Raw genomic sequence first — 22289 nt, 5'->3', positions numbered from 1 at the left:
TTTCTGCTTTATTGACTATGCCAAAGCCTTTGACTGTGTGGATCACAATAAACTGTGGAAAATTCTGAAAGAGATGGGAATACCAGACCACCTGACCTGCCTCCTGAGAAATCTGTATGCAGGTCAGGAAGAAAAATTAGAACTAGACATGGAACAACAGACTGGTTCCAAATAGGAAAAGGAGTACGTCAAGGCTGTATATTGTCACCATGCTTATTTAACTTATATGCAGAGTACATCATGAGAAACGCTGGGCTGGAGGAAGCACAAGCTGGAATCAAGATTGCCGGGAGAAATATCAATAACCTCAGATGTGCAGATGACACCACCCTTATGGCAGAAAGTGAAGAGGAACTAAAGAGCCTTTTGATGAAAGTGAAAGTGGAGAGTGAAAAAATGGTTTAAAGCTCAACATTTAGAAAATGAAGATCATGGCATCTGGTCCCATCCCTTCATGGCAAATAGATGGAGAAACAGTGGAAACAGTGACAGACTTTATTTCGGGGGGCTCCAAAATCACTGCAGATGGTGACTGCAGCCATGAAATATAAAGATGCTTACTCCTTGGAAGGAAAGTTATGACCAACCTAGACAGCATATTAGAAAGCAGAGATATTACTTTGCCAACAAAGGTCCATCTAGTCAAGCCTACAGTTTTTCCAGTAGTCATGTATGGATATGAGAGTTGGAATATAAAGAAACCTGAGCACAGAAGAATTGATGCTTTTGAACTGTGGTGTTGGAGAAGACTCTTGAGAGTCCCTTGGACGGCAAGGAGATCCAACCAGTCCATCCTATAGGAAATCAGTCCTGAATGTTCATTGGAAGAACTGATGCTGAAGCTGAAACTCCAGTACGTTGGTCACCTGATGAGAAGAGCTGACTTATTTGAAAAGACCCTGAAGCAGGGAAAGATTGAAGGTAGGAGGAGAAGGGGATGACAGAGAATGAGATGGCTGGATGGCATTACTGACTCAATGGACATGAGTTTGAGTAAACTCCGGGGGTTGGTGATGGACAGGGAGGCCTGGAGTGCTGCCGTCCATGGGGTTGCAAAGAGTCAGATACGACTAAGAGACTGAACCGAACTGAGCACCCAATGACATTTTTTTTAGGAGCTATGAAATTTAGATAAGTTACAATAAATATATAGACCTAGAGTTTTCAATTTTTGTCCTTTGCAACAAATAGCATAGAATCACTCTTCTATATCCTGGCTGAGTATCAGAATCACTTGTGGCACTTCTTAAAAGTACAGTTGATCATTGAACAACATGGGTATGGATTCACTTATCATACAGTACTACTCAATCTGGGGTTGACTGAATATGAAGATCAGAGAAGGCAATGGCACCCCACTCCAGTACTCTTGCCTGGAAAATCCCATGGGCAGAGGAGCCTGGTAGGCTGCAGTCCATGGGGTCGTTAAGAGTCGGACACGGCTGAGCGACTTCACTTTCACTTTTCACTTTCACGCATTGGAGAAGGAAACGGCGACCCACTCCAGTACTCTTGCCTGGAGAATCCCAGGGATTGAGGAGCCTGGTTGGCTTCCATCTATGGGATCGCAGAGTCGGACATGACTGAAGCGACTTAGCAGCAGCAGCAGAATATGAAGATGTGGAACCATAGATACAAAAGGCTAACTGTAAAATCATACCCGAATTGTAGACTGTGTTGGGGTTCACACTCATAACCCCAAAGTTGTTCAAGGGTCAATTGTACATATGCCAGGATTTAAGCCTGGACCTGAGAATTTCTTCAAATGATTTTGATTCACAGCCAAGAGTTGATCCTTGGGCATAAAATCATTTGACCACAGTATCTGCAAGAGGATATAGTCCAAGATCATCTTTTTAAAATAAAAGGCTTAAGACTAAGGGAAAACAAATCACTTATTCAAATTCCAAAAAAGGTTAAGAATGAACAGTATCAGGCTAATATTTTTTTCACATTTCTAGAAAGTATATTTTATTTTCCTATATAGAAATTTCCAGAAAAAATACAAGTCGTGTTCCTATCACTCAGTGCATATTTTATCATCTGATCCACAGCTCCAGTTCAGATTGACTATTTCCTGAATATTATAATCTAACAGAGGCAGCTCTATTTTATAAGGTAGTTCAAGCCATGTACCCATGAAATTATCTGGTATCTCTAATTTTCTTGAAGAGTTCTCTAGTCTTTCCCATTCTATTGTTTTCCTCTATTTCTTTGTATTGTTTGTTTTCTTATCTCTCCTTGTTATTCTTTGGAATTCTGCATTCAGAAGGGTATATATCTTTCCTTTTCTCCTTTGCCTTTCACTTCTCTTATTTTCTCAGCTACTTTAAGTCTTCCTCAAACAACCATTTTGCCTTCTTGTATTTCTTTTTCTGGGGATGGTTTTGGTGACCACCTTCTGTACAATGTTACGAACCTCCATCCATAGTTCTTCAAGCACTCTATCAGATCTAATCCCTTGAATCTACTTGTCACTTCCACTGCATAATCATAAGGGATTTAAGTAATACCTGAATGGCCTAGTTGTTTTCCTTACTTTCTTCATTTTAAGCCTGAATTTTGCAATAAAGAGCTCATGATAAGCAAACATAGAATACAATTTTATCTCACTGAGAAATTGATCATGTAGTTCTCTTCCATGTTTAATGTATGATTCTAACTTTAAAATAAACTTATCAAAAAGACATTGTTATTATTCTATTTCTTGAAAGACTCAACAATTAAATGCCTCTATAACTGCTTACATAGGTTTACAGTGTGACATTGGATATTTGATCCTTTGCTTCCTTCATAAGCGATTATAGGATAGCATGAGCTTTCTAAGAGAAATAGAGACCCTCTCAATAGGTAAGTTAATCGAAGCCATTGTAATAAAACCTTAAGTGAAAACAGCTATATTCTCCAAACTAAAGCCATCTGAGAGCACTTAGAACAGTCCATCACTTGATCTTGTACCTTGAGAACAGAAATCATGTTTGATTCTTCTTTGTATCTCCAGAGTCAAACAGTGTCTGACACATAATTGTAATATATAAATGGCTGTTGAATTAATGTGATGCACAGATAAATTAATTACAAATACCTAGATTGGTCTATGTCTCCTACTATAATACCCTTAACTTCTAAGAAAATATATTGACCTTTTAATTTCATATACATGCATAATATCTTATATGTATTTACTTGAGACAATAAAGAAAGAAAAACAGCAGTTTATTTTGTTTTGGTCTGCTTCACTGGAGTACAAATCCCATAGGAACAGACTCTTTGTTACTAATACATGCCCAAATCCCAGATAAGTGCCAGGGGCCACATTAGGTAATCAATAAATATTTGTTGAGGGAATGAATGAAAGACAATTTGAGATCAATGGTATTTCCTACCACTGTGGCTCATTCCATACAACATAATTGAGGGGTTAAAAAAATGCTTGCTGAATGGCAATGAAAGGACAAATGAGGCTGGAGGGGATGAGTATATCCGTGTTTTCTCTAAGAATTCATCTAAGTCTTTTGTTTTCTGACAGAGAAAAGAGAAGTTTTTTTTGGGTAAGAAGCACTTACCCAAGAGGAAGGAAACTGGTAAGTCAGGTGAAAGGGCTGGGTTTCTAGGACTGTGCTGAAAGATTAAGAGATGAGAGAGAACAAAGGGAGCATAGATGAAGGTCAAAAAGAGTGAAAGCTGCAGAGGTGCAAAGATTCACTAAGACTCTGGAGGTGGCACCCCGCTGTCAGACAAGTGTGAACTTGACCAGAAACAGAAAAGTGAAGATCACTGGAGTTAATGAGGTCCAAGAACCCGATGAAGAACCTATCAGAAGTGTCATTAGTATGGGTGTTGAAGTCACTGAGGAGAGCTGCCTTCAAAAAGAACTCTGTAATAGTAAATATAACCATGATACCAAAAGAGGACTGTTTAATAAAACAATCACATTAGGGCCCTATTCAAATAAGTTGTGCACAGAAATCACGCACCTGATTAACTCCAACTGGTTGCACTTATATTAGTGAATAATATTTTAAAATTATACAAGCCAGATGCTCAGCGTAGTCTCCCTGCCTCACCCAGGACTGGATGGAACCTGGAACACCGTGCTCGCACCCTTCTCTGACCCCAACGGATTCTCTCCGGCTTCCGACACCTCAAAAACGGACTTGCCTTCCAGTCCCATGGCGGAGCCCACTGCCTAACCCCAGAGCCCACCCTGGGAATGCTTCGAAGATCCCGTCTCCACACACTCTGGGAATGCTCTGAGACAGCGGCTGCCTCCATGCCCGCCGCTGCCAGACTCGCGGCTGCAGCTTCCCCTCCACTTTCACCTTGGCCTTTGCGCCCACCGCGCACAAGCTGCCAGCCATGATGCCCGCTCCCTTGCAGGAGCGCCAGAACTACCACCCAGACTGCGAGGCCGGCGTCAACGGTCAAGTCAACCTGCAGATCTATGCCTCCTATGTGTACCTGTCCATGGCCTTCTACTTCGACAGGGACGACGCAGCCTTGAAGCGCTTCTCCCACTTCTTCCTGCGCTGCTCTCACAAGCATAAGGAGCAGATCGAGAGCCTGATGCACCTCCAGAACCGTCACGGGGGCCGCTTCTGTCTCCGAGACCTCAGAAAGCCTGACTGCACTAACTGGGAGAGTGGCCTTCTGGCCATGCAGTGCGCCCTGCACCTAGAGAAGAGCATCAACCAGAGCCTGCTCGACCTGTACCAGCTGGCCACTGACAAGAACGACCCTCACCTGTGCCACTTCCTGAAGACCCGCCACCTGGACCAGCAGGTCGAGTTCATCAAGAAGCTGGGGGACCATGTCAGCAACCTGCGTAAGATGGGGGCGCCGGAAGTCAGCATGGCAGAGTACCTCTTTGACAAGCTCACCCTGGGTGACGGTGACAAGGAGGACTGAAATTGAACTGGACCTTTTTTTTCTTCCAGTTTTACCAGGTCTTCAAATAAAGTTATTGATGCATAAATAAAGCTCTCTGATTCGTGTGTGCAAATCTCTCCTTTTAAATTTGAAACAGTTATCCAGGATCCTCTCCACCCACACATGCCCCATCTGTGTGCAGCTCAGGACCTCCACAGAGGGAAGGCCTTACATGGGCCCTTGGAAAACACAGAATCAGTCTTCCCCTTTTAAACAATGGGTATATGGGGTAGACTGGTGTGGGGTGGGAAGGGGTGGGGGTGAGGTAGGGCCCTGGTGAATGTGGGTGCATATGCATAGTAAAAGTATAGAAGCATAGCCTGAAAATCATGATTGCAGTTGCCTCTGATGAAGAACTGAAGGGAATGGGATTGGGCAGGGGTTAAAATAAATGGAGTCTTCAGTTTCATCTTGGTGGGGTCCATGGGGTCGCAAAGAGTTAGACACGACTGCGCGACTTCACTTCAGTTTCATCTGAACTGTTTATATTCATTAAAGTATACAAATATTATTGGTTAAGAATGACTAGCAAGCCCTGGAGAAGGAAACGGCAACCCACTCCAGTATTCTTGCCTGGAAAGTTCCATGGACAGAGTCTAATGGGTCCATGGAGTCGCAAAGAGTCAGACATGACTGAGCACTTTCCACACACACACATGAATAGCAAGATGGAGAGTTGAGAGGATGACTTGGGAGTCTGAATGGTAGAGAATCTCTTTGACAAGTTCACTCTTGGCAACAGTGATTATGGAAAAATGAGTGTTAAAGCTGGCTTGCCCATTAACATGGGGATGACTTCTTATGGTCAGCAGTGCCTGGCATGCATGTTGCAATAACTAAACTTCCACTTATGTATGTTTTCTTTTCTTTGTATCATACGTATATATGTATGCATGTCTCTGTGTGTGTATATATGTATATACATTTTTATTCCAACCAGCAGCAGAGTTCATTTTAAATCTCTAGATTAGATTCTGAATGTGTGCTTAAGAAGATGCCCTTTGTTGAAAGCCTTTAGGTGATTACATTGGAAAATGTAATCTGGAAATGATATAGCTGCTTCTGAGACCTTTCCTGAGCCTGGCTGTATTTCTGCTCTTGGGTTTTATACATCTAACTTGATTTGGTTTTTATTTGCTACCAAGAGAACTTAATAATATGTCTTATTATCAACACACCTTTACTAGCCTCTGCGTAGTTATCTACAGTAGAATAAATAGTTCTTCTAGGGTAGTACATGACATTTTTCTCTTCATCTTTACCACAGAGTCTACTGAAAGGAAAAAGGATCCAAGGGTGGAAGGGATCAAATGAAAACAATTGCCTGAATGGAAATACAAAATACTGAAGGCTGCTACCACATGCATCCCTTCTCACTTGGAAGTGTTTGTCTCATAATTTACAGAATTTTAATTCCTAAGACCAATCTTCTAAAGAGTGTGTTCAGTATCAGGCAGTGCCACAAAACCATTCACAAGGGTTCAGTGAAAAATTTTTATGAATCAAAGTAACAGGATTTGGGGTTTGGGTTTTTTTTTTAGTTTTTGCTTACTCTAGGAATTTTAGGATTGATGTAAAAAAATATGCATTGTGACTTTATAACACAGGGATAAGGTATTCACGGTTTCCCAAACATTCTGACCATGGGAGCCTTCTTCTACTAAACCTCACAGAACAGTACTCCAAAGAAAATAGCTTTGGAAAAAATGTTAAAAGGCTCCCGCCATATGTTGTTCAAGAAGCACATCAGTTCAGTTCAGTTGAGTCGCTCATTCCTGTCCGACTCTTTGCCACGCCATGAACTGCAGTATGCCAGGCCTCCCTGTCCATCACCAACCCCTGGAATTTACTCAAAATAATTTCTATTGAGTCAGTGATACCATCCAACCATCTCATCCTCTGTCATCCCCTTCTCCTCTAGCCTTCAATCTTTCCCTGCATCAGAGTCTTTTCAAATGACTCAGCTCTTCACATCAGGTGACCAAAGTATTGGAGTTTCAGCTTCAACATCAGTCCTTCCAATGGACACTCAGGACTGATTTCCTTTAGGATGGACTGGTTGGATCTCCTTGCCGTCCAAGGGACTCTCAAGAGTCATCTCCAATACCACAGTTCAAAAGCATCAATTCTTCTGTGCTCAGGTTTCTTTATAGTCCAACACTCACATCTATACATGACTACTGGAAAAACCATATCCTTGACTAGACAGACCTTTGTTGGCAAAGTAATATCTCTGCTTTCTAATATGCTGTCTAGGTTGGTCATAACTTTCCTTCTAAGGAGTAAGCATCTTTATATTTCATGGCTGCAGTCACCATCTGCAGTGATTTTGGAGCCCCCCGAAATAAAGTCTGTCACTGTTTCCACTGTTTCTCCATCTATTTGCCATGAAGGGATGGGACCAGATGCCATGATCTTCATTTTCTAAATGTTGAGCTTTAAACCATTTTTTCACTCTCCACTTTCACTTTCATCAAAAGGCTCTTTAGTTCCTCTTCACTTTCTGCCATAAGGGTGGTGTCATCTGCATATCTGAGGTTATTGATATTTCTCTCAGCAATATTTATTCCAGCTTGTGCTTCTTCCAGCCCAGCGTTTCTCATGATGTACTCTGCATAGAAGTTAAATAAGCATGGTGACAATATACAGCGTTGATGTACTCCTTTTCCTATTTGGAACCAGTCTGTTTTTCCATGTTCAGTTTTAACTGTTGCTTCCTGACCTGCATACAGATTTCTCAGGAGGCAGGTCAGGTGGTCTGGTATTCCCATCTCTTTCAGAATTTTCCACAGTTTATTGTGATCCACATAGTCAAAGGCTTTGGCATAGTCAATAAAGCAGAAATAGATGTTTTTCTGGAACTCCCTTGCTTTTTCGATGATCCAGTGGAGGTTGGATGTTTGATCTCTGGTTCCTCTACCTTTTCTAAAACCAGCTTGAACATCTGGAAGTTCACGGTTCATGTACTGTTGAAGCCTGGCTTGGAGAATTTTGAGCATTACTTTGTTAGCGTGTGAGATGAGTGCAATTGTGTGGTAGTTTGAGCATTCTTTGGCATTGCCTTTCTTAGGGATTAGATTGAAAACTGACCTTTTTCAGTCCTGTGGCCACTGCTGAGTTTTCCAAATTTGCTGGCATGTTGAGTGTAGCACTTTCACAACATCATCTTTTAGGTTTTGAAATTGGTCCACTGGAATTCCATACCTTCCTAAAAAAATATGTCATTCGGTGTAGCGATGGTAAAATAGCTGCAGTGTATTTCATTATGAGAAAAGATGGTTATGGTGTTACTGGTAGAAATATGCTCAGAGTGGACCTGTATTCGTTAGGGTTCTCCAGAGAAATAGACCTAATAGGGTATTTATATTATGTTATACTGGATTGGATTGGATAGGATATATAATAGGATATTATATAGTATAGGGTAAAATATAGTAATGCAGTTGACCCTTGAACAACATAGGTTTGAACTGTGTGGGGCCACTTATGCATGGACACATTTCAGTGAATACTACAGTGCTACATGATTCATGGTTTGTTGAATTTGCAGATGCAGAAATGGATTATGCAATTTTTAACTGTGCCCTAACCCCATGTTGTCCAAGGGTCAATGTATATATGTAGAGGGGGGTTGATTTCTTTTAAGGAATTGGCCATTAACTTTGGTTTATGTGATTGTGGGGCCTGGAAGTTGGAAATCTGCAGGGTAGGTTAGCAGCTTGTAAATTAAGGTAAATGTTTATGTTGCAGTCTTGAGTCTGAAAGCTAGAAATTTAGACAGAATTTCTATATTGCAGTCTAGAGGCATAGTTCTTTCTTCATAGAAATACTTCAGTCTCTGTTCTTAAGGCCTTCAACTGACTGGACAATGTCCAAGCACACTATGGAGGGATAATCTGCTTTACTCAAAGCCTACTGGTTTAAAAGTTAATCACACCTAAACCATATCTTCATAGCAACTTCTATACCAAACAACCAGGATCCATAGCCTAAATTTACATGTAAAATTAGCCATCGGATGGTAAACACAAGTGAGGGCAAGCTGATGCAGGCAAAGTGTCCAAGTGGGTTCAATCTGAGTGTGATTGGGTATCTCAGAAGGGCTGGTACATGCCCTGTGGGTCGGGAAGGCAGCAAGGTTGCAGACTACCTGAATCTGTTGGGGCTCAAAACTGGTGCCCTGAGCTAGCAAGAAGTCTGCCATAGTAAATGTGGTAGGTGACTAAGATTAGGCAGAGACACACAGGATGTCATAATTGAGACCAACTAGGCTTCATTTGGAGAAGGCAATGGCAACCCTCTCCAGTACTCTTGCCTGGAAAATCCCATGGATGGAGGAGCCTGGTGGGCTGCAGTCCATGGGGTTGTGAAGAGTCGGACATGACTGAGCAACTTCACTTTCCCTTTTCACTTTCATGCATTGGAGAAGGAAATGGTGACACTCCAGTGTTCTTGCCTGGAGAATCTCAGGGACGAGGGAGCCTGGTGGGTTGCCATTTATGGGGTCGCACAGAGTTGGACACGACTGAAGCGACTTAGCAGCAGCAGCAGCAGCAGGCTTCATTTCATCATGTTGATTTTCATAGTTTATTCTCATGCCCTTGTTCATCTATTCATTATGTAATATTCCAGTCAGAGCCTTTCAGCTTGCTTGAGCATTTGTTTATTAGCTTGGTGGTGTTGCTTTTAGTTGTCAGTATTGCAGTATTCATTTTTGGAATATCAGTTCATACTAAGGCGGTTATTGCCTGTTGACTGAACAAGCCAGTTGTAGTTCCTCTTCACTCCATAATGATGTCACTTTTCTTCAACCCAGGAAGGGTTGTTTGAATAAGCAAATTGCTTCCACTTCTAGTCTTTCAACTGCCACTTGGATACTTGCCAAACTATCATGACTCCATTATCCTGTGTGCCCACCAATTATATACATACTACTTTTCCATTCCTGTCTTGCATAAACTGAATTTTGATTTTCTTCAAATTTGATTATCTTGGATAATACCACTACTACTTTGGTTTTTAAAGCTTTTGAAAGCCTTTTGGGCCTGTAAAAGGCACAGGGTTCTAGCAATGGACTCCTCATATTTTGGTATGTGTAAGAATCATCTATAGACTATGTGAAAGGCAGATTCTTGGTTCTGTTTCTATAAAGTTCTGATGCAATTTAAAATGGAGAGGGGGGTGTCCACAATCTGCATTTTACAGGAGCTACACTTTGTTTCTCTCTACTATGCTTAATATTTATTATGTTTATTCATTATAATGCAATATGCACTTTAAAAAAACTAAACCTTTTTTGAGGGATAGTAGATTTATCAAACAGTTTGCAGATATAGTACAGAGAGTCCTCTGTACTCTTCATACATCTTCCCCTAATGTTAATCTTTTACATAGTACATATATTAAAACTAAAAAAGAAGTCAGTGTTATTTTTAGCTAAACTCTAGACATTTTTCAGATTTATCAGGTTTTTTTTTTTTACAATTATGTCTTTTTTCTGTTCTAGGATCCAATTCAGTATATCACATTGAATTTAGCTGTAATCTCTCTTCTATGGTCTCTAACATGTTCCCAGCCTTTCCTTGTTTCCTATGACCTTTATTAGTTTTGAGAAATACTGGCCAGGCTTTTGTAGAATGGCCCTGAATTTGGCTTTATTAGGTGATTTTCTCATGATTAGACGAGGGTTTGGGGTTTGGGAGAAGATTACCATAGAGGTTAAATGTATTTCTCATCACATTGTGTCAAAGGGGTACATGGGTTTTCACTGGTGACGTTAGCCTTGATCACTTGCTAAGGTGAAGTCTGCCAGATGTCTTTGCGGTGAAGTTACTATTGTTCCCTTTCCATACTCTTTCTTTTGGAATCCATCCCACACTCCTGACAGGGATTTTTAAAGCCCCATATCCTGGAGGGAAGAGGATTTACATATGTTATTTAAAATTCTTTGTAAGAAAAATTTGTACCTTTCCCCCCATTTATCTATGTATTCAGCTATTTATATCAGTATAGGCTCATAAATATTTATTTCATATTCCTCTATAAATTTAAAGTATGATTAATTTTGTTACTCCAATTGTTTCAGCTTAGGCTATCCAGTGCTACTTCAGTTGAGTTTTTATGTTCCTTTGATCTGTTTCCCTCCTTTTGTTTTTGAGTGTTTCCTTATTTCCTGGCAGGACATAATGCTCCAGACTCATCTTGTGGTTTCATTGCCCTAGCCCTAGAATTAGTCATTTCTCCAAGGATGTCTGCTTTTTGTTTTGTTTTTGTTGTTTTGGAGAACATGTTTAGAAACTAAGGCCTAGATGCTAGATGTGTTTTTTGCTACTTGGTGTCATTGTTTCCAGTTGTTCTGCAGACAGTTATGAAATATATGCATGTACACACATCTATAATCATTTCTGTAGGTGTCTGTCTCTATACATATTAAACTAAACATGAGTTCATACTAATGTCGGAGACTCTAATCCAATATCACATGGTTCATTCTAGCTTTTGCCCCTTACTTATATGTAACTACTTTTACTGACTCACCTTGACTCACCTTGTGCTCTGTCATGTCTGACTCTTTGTGACCCTTTGGACTGTAGCCTGCCAGGCTCCTCTGTCCATGGGGTGTTTCAGGCAAGAATAGTGGAGTGGGTTGTCAGTTTCTCCTCCAGGGAATCTTCCCAACCCAGGGATTGAACCCAAGTCTTCTGTGGCTCCTGCATTGCAGGCAGATTCTTTACCCACTGAGCCATCAGGAAGCCCAAATTGTTTATCATTTATTCACTTATTTGTTCTATCCTAGTGTAAATGTGTTTTCATATTTTAAAACTGTATTCCTGTGAGGAACAAACTTACAAACTAAAATTGTGTTTATGTACAGTTATTTTTGTGCCTCATCTTGTATTTCTCAATCAAAACATCATTTTCCAAAGTCACTTATGTCAGCTCTTCTTTCCCTATCCCTCTCAATGCCATTTTATCATATATTGATAATACAGTTAAATTCATCTGTCACAGTATGCATTCTTTCCAGGATACTCTGATTAAAAAATGCATATATTACCCAGGTGGTTCAGTGGTAAAGAATCTGCCTGCCAATGCAGGAAATGCAGGTTTGACCCCTGGATCAGGAAGATCCCCTGGAGAAGTAAATGGCAACCCACTCCAGTATTTTTGCCTGGGAAATCCTATGGACAGAGAAGCCTGGCGGGCTACAGTTCATGGAGTTGCAAAGAGTCAGACACGACTGAGCATATACATACATGCATATTAAACTTCACCCTGTGATGTACTATTCTATGTGTTTTGACAAATGCATAGTCATGTATCTTCTGCCTAGTTCTGTACAGTACAGTTTCATCAACTTAAAATATTCTCTGTGAGTCCCCTTTGTAATCAATTACTCCCAACCCCTGACAAATGCTGATTTGTTTTCCATCTCTGTAATTTTTCTTTTCCAGAATGTAAAATAAAGTCATACATAAATAAATATAAATATAAATAACTTACAGTATGTAGACTTTTGAATCGGGCATCTTTGACTTAGCAACATGCATTTAAGATTCAGCCATGTTGTTGTGTGACTCTATAGTTTCTTCCTTTTTATTACTGAAGTATCCATCATCTCAAATACCAAGTTTGTTTATCTATTCACCTGTTGAAGGATAATATGATTATTTCCAGTTTGGGACAAAATATAAATAAAGCTGTTATAAACATTTGTGTTTAGGCCTTTGTGTTATTTTCAAATATCTTTTGATATTGATTTCTAACATAATTCCACAGTGATAAGAGAACAAACTCTGTATGCTTTCAGTACCTTTAGACTGTGTAAACATAGGTTTTCAATTAACTGGAGCGTATGATTGGATCCTATTGTAATACTATGCTTAGCTCTATAGGAAACTATCAAACTGTCTTCCCAAATAACTGTGTCATTACATTCCCATTAGCAATAAATGTATGCTCCTGTTGTACTTTGTCAACATTTGGTATTGTCAGTTATCGGATTTTAACTCTTCTGTCAGGTGTGTAGTGATCTCATTGTGATTTTATTTCTACTTCCCTAATGACATATGCTGGAAGAGGAAATGGCAACCTACTCCAGTCTTCATGCCTGGAAATTTCCATGGACAGAGGAGCCTGGCAGGCTACACTCCATGGGGTCATAAAGAGTCAGACATGACAGTATACATGAACATGCATGCAATGCCATATTATGCTGAGCATCTTTTCATTTGCTAATTTGCCATCTGTATACCTTCTTTGGTAGAAATATGTATATATGTATTTTTCTTCCTTTTATTCTTGTAGATTGTGTGTGTGTGTTTATAAGTTAGGTTGCTTGTTTTCTCATTGTTGAGTTTTAAGAGTTCTTTATGTATCCTAGGTATAAATCCTTTCTACAGTATATTCTTTTGGCAAGTAAATGAAATGGATACAAGGTATAAATAAACTAACAGTAATATGAAAAATTTTGAATATGCCCTATTGAACTTTTGGATATTTTAGATAAGTGAATACTCATCTTAACTTGCTTTGTTGTTGCTGTTCAGTCACTCAGTTGAATACGACTCTTTGTGACCCCATAGACTGTAGCACACAAGTCTTCCCTGTCCTTCACTGTCTCCTAGAGAGTTTGCTCAAACTCACGTCCACTGAATCGGTGATGCCATTCAACAATTGTGTCATCCTTGGTCAATCTTCCTCTGCCCTCAATCTTTCCCAGCATCAGGGTTGTTTCCAGTGAGTCAGCTCTTTGCATCAGGTGGCCAAAGTATTGGAGCTTCAGCCTCAGCATCAGTCCTTCCAATGAATATTCAGGGTTGATTTCCTTTAGGATTATCTGGTTTGACCTCCTTGCTGTCCAAGGGACTCTTAAGAATCTTCTCCAGCACAACAGTTTGAAAGCATCAATTCTTCAGTGTTCAGCCTTCTGTATGGTGCAACTCTCATCCGTACATGACTACTGGAAAAATCATAGCTTTGACTATGTGGACATTTGTAAGCAAAGTGATATCTCTGCTTTTTAATACACTGTCTGGGTTTGTCATAGCTTTTCTTCCTATTTACCTTGATTCATGGACCTAACATTCCAGGTTCCTATGCAATATTGTTCTTTACAGCATCTGACTCTACTTCAACCACCAGACACATCCATAACTGGGTATTGTTTCTGCTTTGGCTCAGCCTCTTCATTCCTTCTAGAGCTATTTCTCTGCTGTACTCCAGTAGTATATTGGACACCTATTGACCTGGGTAGGGGTTCATCTTTCAGTGTCCTATCTTTTTGCCTTTTCACACTGTTCATGGGGTTCTCAAGGCAAGAATGCTAAAGTGGTTTGCCATATTATCAAAAGAAATGGTTGAAACATTGGATCTTATACAATCCTTAGAACTTTCTAAGTAAGGAAGCTAAAATTATAGTCTTATGAAAATATTGTCTTGCTATTCAAACATCATGAAATCTACTAAATATCTTGAGACTTTAAGGCATATCCCTATATAGAGAATATGTATTGTATCCAGTTTACAGAAGAGGAACCAGAGTCAAAAGAGGCATTTATCATGCCTCATTCACAAGGAGGAACTAAAGGATACTTACTACTAATGGTACAAAACATCGTTCAGTTATATCTAACAAAGGAAAAGATAAACATTTCCTTGACAGGTTAATAAATTTAGAACAACTAATTTTGTCATGAAAGATGGTGTGATAAAGGAATAATCCAAGATGAATTTGCCTGTATTTAATCTTTATAAAACAGCTTTACACAGGCATTGTTGTAAGCCCTGTAAAAGGGATAAAAATCCAACTGATACTATTCATGAAAAAAATCAAGGATTAAAATTGAATCTATATAGTAACAAATATAAATCTGTGATGTTAATTGTTTACTGTTTAAGAGGAAAATGTCTCAGTTTTCAAAATCTAATGTATTTATTTTTATTTCTTTGGTGCTTTATTTTCCTCTTTTAGATCATAGGATGTCACCACTGTTTAAAATTCTCATATTATTCTTTCATTTAAAAATTATTTTGTTAAAATACTTAAAATTTTAAAAAAAACTTACAGAATTTTTAAAGGTTACTTTCCATTTGCAATTATTACAAAATATTGACTGTATTCTCCATATTGTGCAATACATTCTTGAGCCTCTCTTACACCCAAGAGTTTGTACCTCCCACTCTTCCATCCCTACACTTATATCTCTCCATCCCCCTCAAACCCTGGCCCCCTGCCAACTGGTAACCACTAATTTGTTTTCTGTATATGTTAGTCTGTTTATTTTGTGTTACACTAATTAGTTTGCTGTGTTTTTTAGATTATACATATAAGCAGTATAATCTTTCTGCTTATACAGTATTTATCTTTCTGATTTAGTTCACTTAGCATAATGCCCTCCAAGTCCCTCAATTTTGCTGCAAATGGCAAAATGTCATTCTTTTTATGGCTGAGTAGTATTCCATTTTATGTGTGTGTGTATGTGTGTGTGTGTGTGTGTATATATATATATATGTCTATATATAGATACATACTTCACATCTTCTTTATCCATTTATCTGCTGATGGACACTTAGGTTGCTTCCATACCTTGACAATTGTAAATAACATTGCTATGAACATTGGGATGCATGTATCTTTTTGAATTAGAATTTTTGTTGTTGTTTGGATATGTACCCAGGAGTAGAATTGCTGGGTCATATGGTAGTTCTGTCTTTAGTGTTTTGAGAAACCTCCATACTGCTTTTCACAGTGGCTGCACAGATTTACATTTCCACTTTTCTACATGTCCTCCCCAACATTTGTTACTTATCAACTTTTTTGATAGTAGCCATTTGGACAGGTGTAAAGTGATATCTCATTGTGGTTTTTGTTTGCATTTCCCTGATTATTAGTGGTGTTGAGCATCTTTTCATGTGCCAGTTGGCTATCTGCATTTCTTCTTTGGAAAAATATCTTTTCAGTTCTTTTTCCCATTTTTTAAATTGGTTTGTCTGCTTTTTGATATTGAATTGTATGAGCTATGTGTATGTGTATATATATATATATATATATATATATATATATATGATATTCAGAGAAGGCAATGGCGCTCCACTCCAGTACTCTTGCCTGGAAAATCCAATGGATGGAGGAGCCTGGGAGGCTGCAGTCCATGGGGTCGCTAAGAGTCGGACACGACTTAGCGACTTCAGTTTCACTTTTCACTTTCATGCATTGGAGAAGGAAATGGCAACCCACTTCAGTGTTCTTGCCTGGAGAATCCCAAGGATGGGGGAGCCTGGTGGGCTGCCGTCTATGGGGTCGCACAGGGTTGGACACGACTGAAGCGACTTAGCAGCATATTGGATATTAATACCATATTGATCATATCATTTGCAAATACATTCCTCCCATTCATTAGGTTGTCTTTTCACTTTGTTGATGGTTTCCTTTGCTTTGAAAAAGCTTTAAGTTTAATTAGGCCCCATTTGTTTATTTTTGCTTATATTTTCTTTACTTTAGGAGAGGGATCCAAAAAATACAGCAGAAATAAACCGAGAAATAAACCAAAGAAAAAAAAAAGTTCAATGCAACTAAAATCTGGTTCTTTGAAAAGATAAGCAAAATTGATAAATTTTTAGTTAAACTCATCAAGGAAAAAAAAGGAGAGGGCCTAAATCAATAAAATTAGAAATGAAAAAGAAGTTACAACAGACACCACAGAAAATAAGGAATGGACAAGCTAGAAAAAAATGTTTAAATTCTTAGAAAGGTACAATCTCCCAAGATTGATTACCAATACTGAAGTTGAATCAGTAATTAAAAGCTCCCAACAAACAGAAACTCCCAACAACTCCCAACAACAAAGTCCAGGACAAGGTGGCTTCACAGATGAATTCTACCAAACATTTGTGCTTAGTCACTCAGTCGTATATGACTCTTTGTGACCCCCATGGACTGTATGTAGCCCACCAGGCTCCTCTGTCCATGGGGATTCTCCAGGCGAGAATACTGGAGTGGATTGCCATGCCCTCCTCCAAGGGATCTTCCCAACCCAGGGATCAAACCCAGGTCTTCTGCATTGCAGGCAGATTCTTTACTGTCTGAGTCACCAGGGAAACCAAACATTTAGAGAAGAGTTAGTACCTATCCTCCTGAAACTAATCCAAAAAATTGCAGAGGCAGGAATACTTTTGAATTCATTCTTTGAAGTCACCATTACTCTGATAGCAAAGGTACCAGAGAAAAAGAAAATTACAGGCCCAATATCACTGATGAACATAGATGCAAAAAGTCTTACAAAAATGTTAGCAAACTGAAACCACCAATACATTAAACAGATCATATGCCATGAGCAAGTAGGATTTATCTCAGGGATGCAAGGGTTTTTCAATATATAAAATCAGTGTGATATACCATATTATTAATAACAAATTGAAACATAAAAGTCATATGATCATCTCAATAGATGCAGAAAAAGCTTTTGATAATATTCAGCATCCGTTTATGATAAAAAACTCTCTAGAAAGTAGGTCTAGATGGAACCTAGCTCAACATAATAAGGGCCATATATGACAAGCCCACAGCTAACCTCATACTCAAATACCTGAAAGCATTTCCTCTAAGATCAGAAACAAGACAAGGATGCTCACTCTTGCCATTTTCATTCAGTATAGTTTTGAAAGCCCTAGCTATAGCAATTGAAGAAGAAATAAATAAAAGGAATCTAAATTGGGTTTGCAGATGACATGATACTATCATACATAGAAAATCCTAAAGGCACCAGTAGAAAACCACTAAAGTTCATCAATGAATTTGGTAAAGTTGCAGGGTACAAAATTAATATATAGAAATCTGCTGCATTTTTATATGCTAACAAAGAAATGTAAGAAAATAAAACTAAGGAAACAATCTAATTTGCTATCTCACCAGGAAGAATAAAATCCCAGGAATAAATCTACCTAAGGAGGCAAAAACCTGTACTCCAAAATCTGCTGGATACTAGATGTCAATAGAATAATGCCTGATGAAAATTATTTCATACCAATAATTTATACCCTGTTAGAAGACCAGTTCTGTGAAAGAAGAGAAATATGGTAAATTTTTTTTTCCTATCATGCATTCATATGAAAAAAAATCTATCAAAAGTACTTTATCAAAGAATATTACTTTGATTCATGTCAAAGTGTTCTGCCTATTTTCTTCTAGGAGTTCTATAGTGTCCTGTCTTACATTGGGGTCTTTAATCAATTTTCAGTTTATTTTTGTGTATGGATTTAGAAAAATTGCCAACATCCGTTGGATCATAGAAAAAGCAAGCGAGTCCTAGAAAAACATCTACGTCTGTTTCATCGACTATGCTAATGCCTTTGACTGTATAGATCACAGCAAACTGTGGAAAATTCTTAAAGAGATGGGGATACCACCACTTCACCTGCCCCTTGAGAAATCTGTATGCAGGTCAAGAAGCAACAGTTAGAACTGGCCATGGAGCAATGGACTGGTTCCAAACTGGAAAAGGAGTATCAAGGCTGTATATTGTCACCCTGTTGATTTAATTTATATGCAGAGTACATCATGTGAAATGCCAGGTTGGATGAAGCACAAGCTGGAATCAAGATTTCCAGGAGAAATATCAGTAACCTCAGATATGCAGATGATACCACCCTTATGGCAGAAAGCGAAGAGGAACTAAAGAGTCTCTGGAAAGTGAAAGAGAAGAGTGAAAAAGCTGGCTTAAATGCACTGGGATGACCCAGAGGGATGGTATGGGGAGGGAGGAGGGAGGAGGGTTCAGGATGGGGAACACATGTATACCTGTGGTGGATTCATTTCGATATTTGGCAAAACTAATACAATATTGTAAAGTTTAAAAATAAAATAAAATTTTTAAAAAATTAAAAAAAAATTCAACTTTCAAGAAACAAAGATCATGGCATCTGGTCTGGTCACTTTATGGCAAATAGATGGGGAAACAATGGAAACAGAGGCAGACTTTATTTTGGGGGGCTCCAAAATCATGGTGACTGCAGCTATGAAATTAAAAGATGCTTGCTCCTTTGAAGAAAAGCTATGACCAATGTAGACAGCATATTAAAAAGCAGAGATATTACTTTGCTGACCAAGGTCCATCTAGTCAAAGTTGTGGTTTTTCCCATAGTCATGTATGGATGTGAGAGTTGGACTGTGAAGAAGGCTGAGCGCCGAAGAATTGATGCTTTTGAACTGTGGTGTTGGAGAAGACTCTTGAGAGTCCCTTGGACTGCAAGGAGATCCAACCAGTCCATCCTAAAGGAAATCAGTCCTGAATATTCATTGGAAGGACTGATGCTGAAGCTGAAGCTCCAATACTTTGGTCACCTGATGCGGAGAACTGACTCATTTGAAAAGACCTTGATGCTGGGAAAGATTGAAGGCAGGAGGACTTCTGCCAGGATGGGTCTCTGTCCCTAACTCTTTTCTCTCTCTGTTTATCATTTATATTTTGTCCTACCTCCTTTTGAAGAGAATGGGCTGCCTTTCTGGGTGCCTGGTGTCCTCTGCCAGCGTTCAGAAGTTGTTTTATGGAATTTGCTCAGCATTCACATGTTCTTTCGATAAATTTGTGGGGGAGAAAGTGGTCTCCCCGTCCTATTCCTCCACCATCTTAGGACCGCCCCCAGGTGTGTTCTTTACCACTAGTGCCACCTCAGTCGTATGAGAGTCCCATAAAATATGATGCCCAAAAGACAGTCAGGTAATTGAAGCTTATATAACATCCTGGGCTAAGAAAAGGAGTTAGGGGTCTGGAGATGCAAAATGAAGGAAAGCCAATCACAAGAAGTTAGAGGATGTGCTTAGAAAACAAAGCGTGCCCTGTTACACAATTAAGTTTCATAGGGAAAAAGTTATCTTTGCTAATAGCTCTCTTCCTGGTACAGGATCCATTCCAGTGTAAAATTTAGGCTGTTGAGGGGGAGGTAAAGGACTTTTCCTGAATATGTTGGGTTTTGATTGCCTTCAGCCCAAAATAATCCTTATGCCAAAAATACATATTTTGGGGTAGAAAAATATATAGTAACAAGAATAAAAGCAGAGTTTTAATAACAGGTATACCTCCTGTAAAGGTTCAGTGGTAATAAAGAACCTGCCTGCCTATGCAGGAAATGCGGGTTTGATCCCTGGGTCAGGAAGATCCCCTGGAGAAGGCAATGGCAACCCACTCCAGTATTCTTGCAGGGAAACCCCATGGACTGAAGAGCCTGGCAGGCTATAGTCCATGGGGTCGGAAAAGAGCTGTCGCGACTTAGGGACTAAACAACAACATACCTCCTGTATATGTGGGAGATGCCCAGGAAAACTGAGTATCTCCCCGAAATGACCCGAGCCACCATCTTGTATACCACCTTGAACTAGAGACAATGAAGATGTTCGGTGTGGGGTGCAGTTATGGGAGGTTACCAGGCAGAGAGTACTTCCCAGGTATCGCAGTAGTAAAGAATCTGCCTGACAATGCAGGAGATGCAAGAGAAGCCAGTTGGATCCCTGGATTGGGAAGATCCCCTGGAGTAAGAAATGGTTATCCACTCCAGTATTCTTGCCTGGAAATTTCCATGGAAAGGAGCCTGGCGGCTATGTCCATGAGATCACAAAAGAGTGCCACAGGAGTGAGCACACACACACACCAGGCAAAGCACAGTAAATAAGGATATGCTTGTTATGGAGATTTAAGTCATTGTCCTCTTTATTGATAGGAGTTTCTATAGATTTAAGGTCATCCTTCCTTTTCTGATATAGATGGGGAGACATCCTTACAAATGGAGATTGCCCATATGAATGTAAATGTCATTTACAAAAGGGTAACTTCTGCTTCTGGAGAAGGAAATGGCAACCCATGATAGTGTTCTTGCCTGGGGAATCCCATGGACCAAGGAGCCTGGTGGGCTACAGTCAATGGGGTCATAAAGATTCATACATGACTGAACACACAGTGCACACACACACACAACTTCTACTTGGTTTTCTGAGTTTCTTCTGTGACTCCTCTTTCTTTAAAATAATCAGTTTAAAATAATTCTTATGCCAAAGAGGCATAATTTGAGGTAACAAATTTTGCTCCACTTTTGTATAATGGATGATAGAATTGAATTAATGTTAATTTTCGTAAGTGTGGTGGGGTGGATATGGATTTGTATCCTATTACAGGGAGAGATATAATGAAGTGTTTAGAGGTAAAATATAATATTCTCAGGCTAACATCAGATTGTTTGATAAAGAGAGATAGGCATGTGTGTGTGTGTTTGTGGAGAGAGAGAGAACTGGCTTTGCGGTGCATTGATGTGTTATCCTATGCTCAGTCACTTAGTCATGTCTGACTCTTTATGAACCCATGAACTATAGCTCACCAGGCTACTCTGTCCATGGAATTTTGTACATTAATACTTGGTACATTAATTCAATACACTGGCCTTTCAACTTTTCTTTGAGTTTGATACTTTTCCCACAAAAATACAAAACATAAAATACAAATTAAAAATTTGGGTTAACTGCTTGTAGACATTATCAGCATATATGTATTTATGAAGCTGTAAAGATTTTAGCAGTATGTGAACTGTGAACTTCCAGATGTTCAAGCTGGATTTAGAAAAGGCAGAGGAACCAGAGTTGAAATTGCCAACATCTGTTGGATCATTGAAAAAGCAAGAGAGTTCTAGAAAAACATCCACTTCTGCTTTATTGATTATACTAAAGCCTTTGACTGTGTGGATCACAACAAACTGTGGAAAATTCTTCAAGAGATAGGAATACCAGACCACATTACCTGCCTCCTGAGGAATCTGTATGCAGGTCAAGAAGATCTGGACATGGAACAACAGACTGGTTCCAAATAGGAAAAGGAGTACGTCAAGGCTATATATTGTCACCGTGCTTATTTAACTTATATGCAGAGAACATCATGAGAAATGCTGGGGTGGAGGAAGCACAGGCTGGAATCAAGATTGCTGGGAGAAATATCAATAACCTCAGATATGCAGATGACAGCACCCTTATGGCAGAAAGTGAAGAAGAACTAAAGAGCCTCTTGATGAAAGTGAAAGAGGAGAGTGAAAAAGTTGGCTTAAAGCTCAACATTCAGTAAACTAAGATCATGGCATCTGGTCCCATCACTTCATGGCAAATGGTTGGGGGGAGGGGTGGGGACAGTAGAAACAGTGACAGACTTTATTTTTCTCGGTTCCAAAATCACTGCAGATGGTGATTCAGTTCAGTTCAGTTCAGTCGCTTAGTCGTGTCTGACTCTTTGCAACCTCATGAACCGCAGCACACCAGGCCTCCCTGTCCATCACCAAATCCTGGAGTCCACCCAAACCCATGTCCATTGAGTCAGTGATACCATCCA

At 39.4% G+C, this 22289-nt stretch overlaps 1 protein-coding gene across 1 annotated transcript; it reads left to right on the top strand.

Moving 5' to 3' along the window:
• The first annotated feature begins 4077 nt into the window (after positions 1 to 4077).
• On the top strand, positions 4078 to 4967 carry LOC102400870 (ferritin heavy chain-like). Its single transcript, XM_044936876.2, has one exon. The coding sequence runs from the start codon at positions 4360 to 4362 to the stop codon at positions 4906 to 4908; it is 549 nt and encodes a 182-aa protein (XP_044792811.1). The 5' UTR covers positions 4078 to 4359; the 3' UTR covers positions 4909 to 4967.
• Positions 4968 to 22289: the final 17322 nt, after the last annotated feature.

Source organism: Bubalus bubalis, chromosome X (genome assembly GCF_019923935.1).
Source record: "Bubalus bubalis isolate 160015118507 breed Murrah chromosome X, NDDB_SH_1, whole genome shotgun sequence".
Lineage (NCBI taxonomy): Eukaryota > Metazoa > Chordata > Mammalia > Artiodactyla > Bovidae > Bubalus > Bubalus bubalis.
This window is presented reverse-complemented; position numbering and strand designations above follow the sequence as displayed.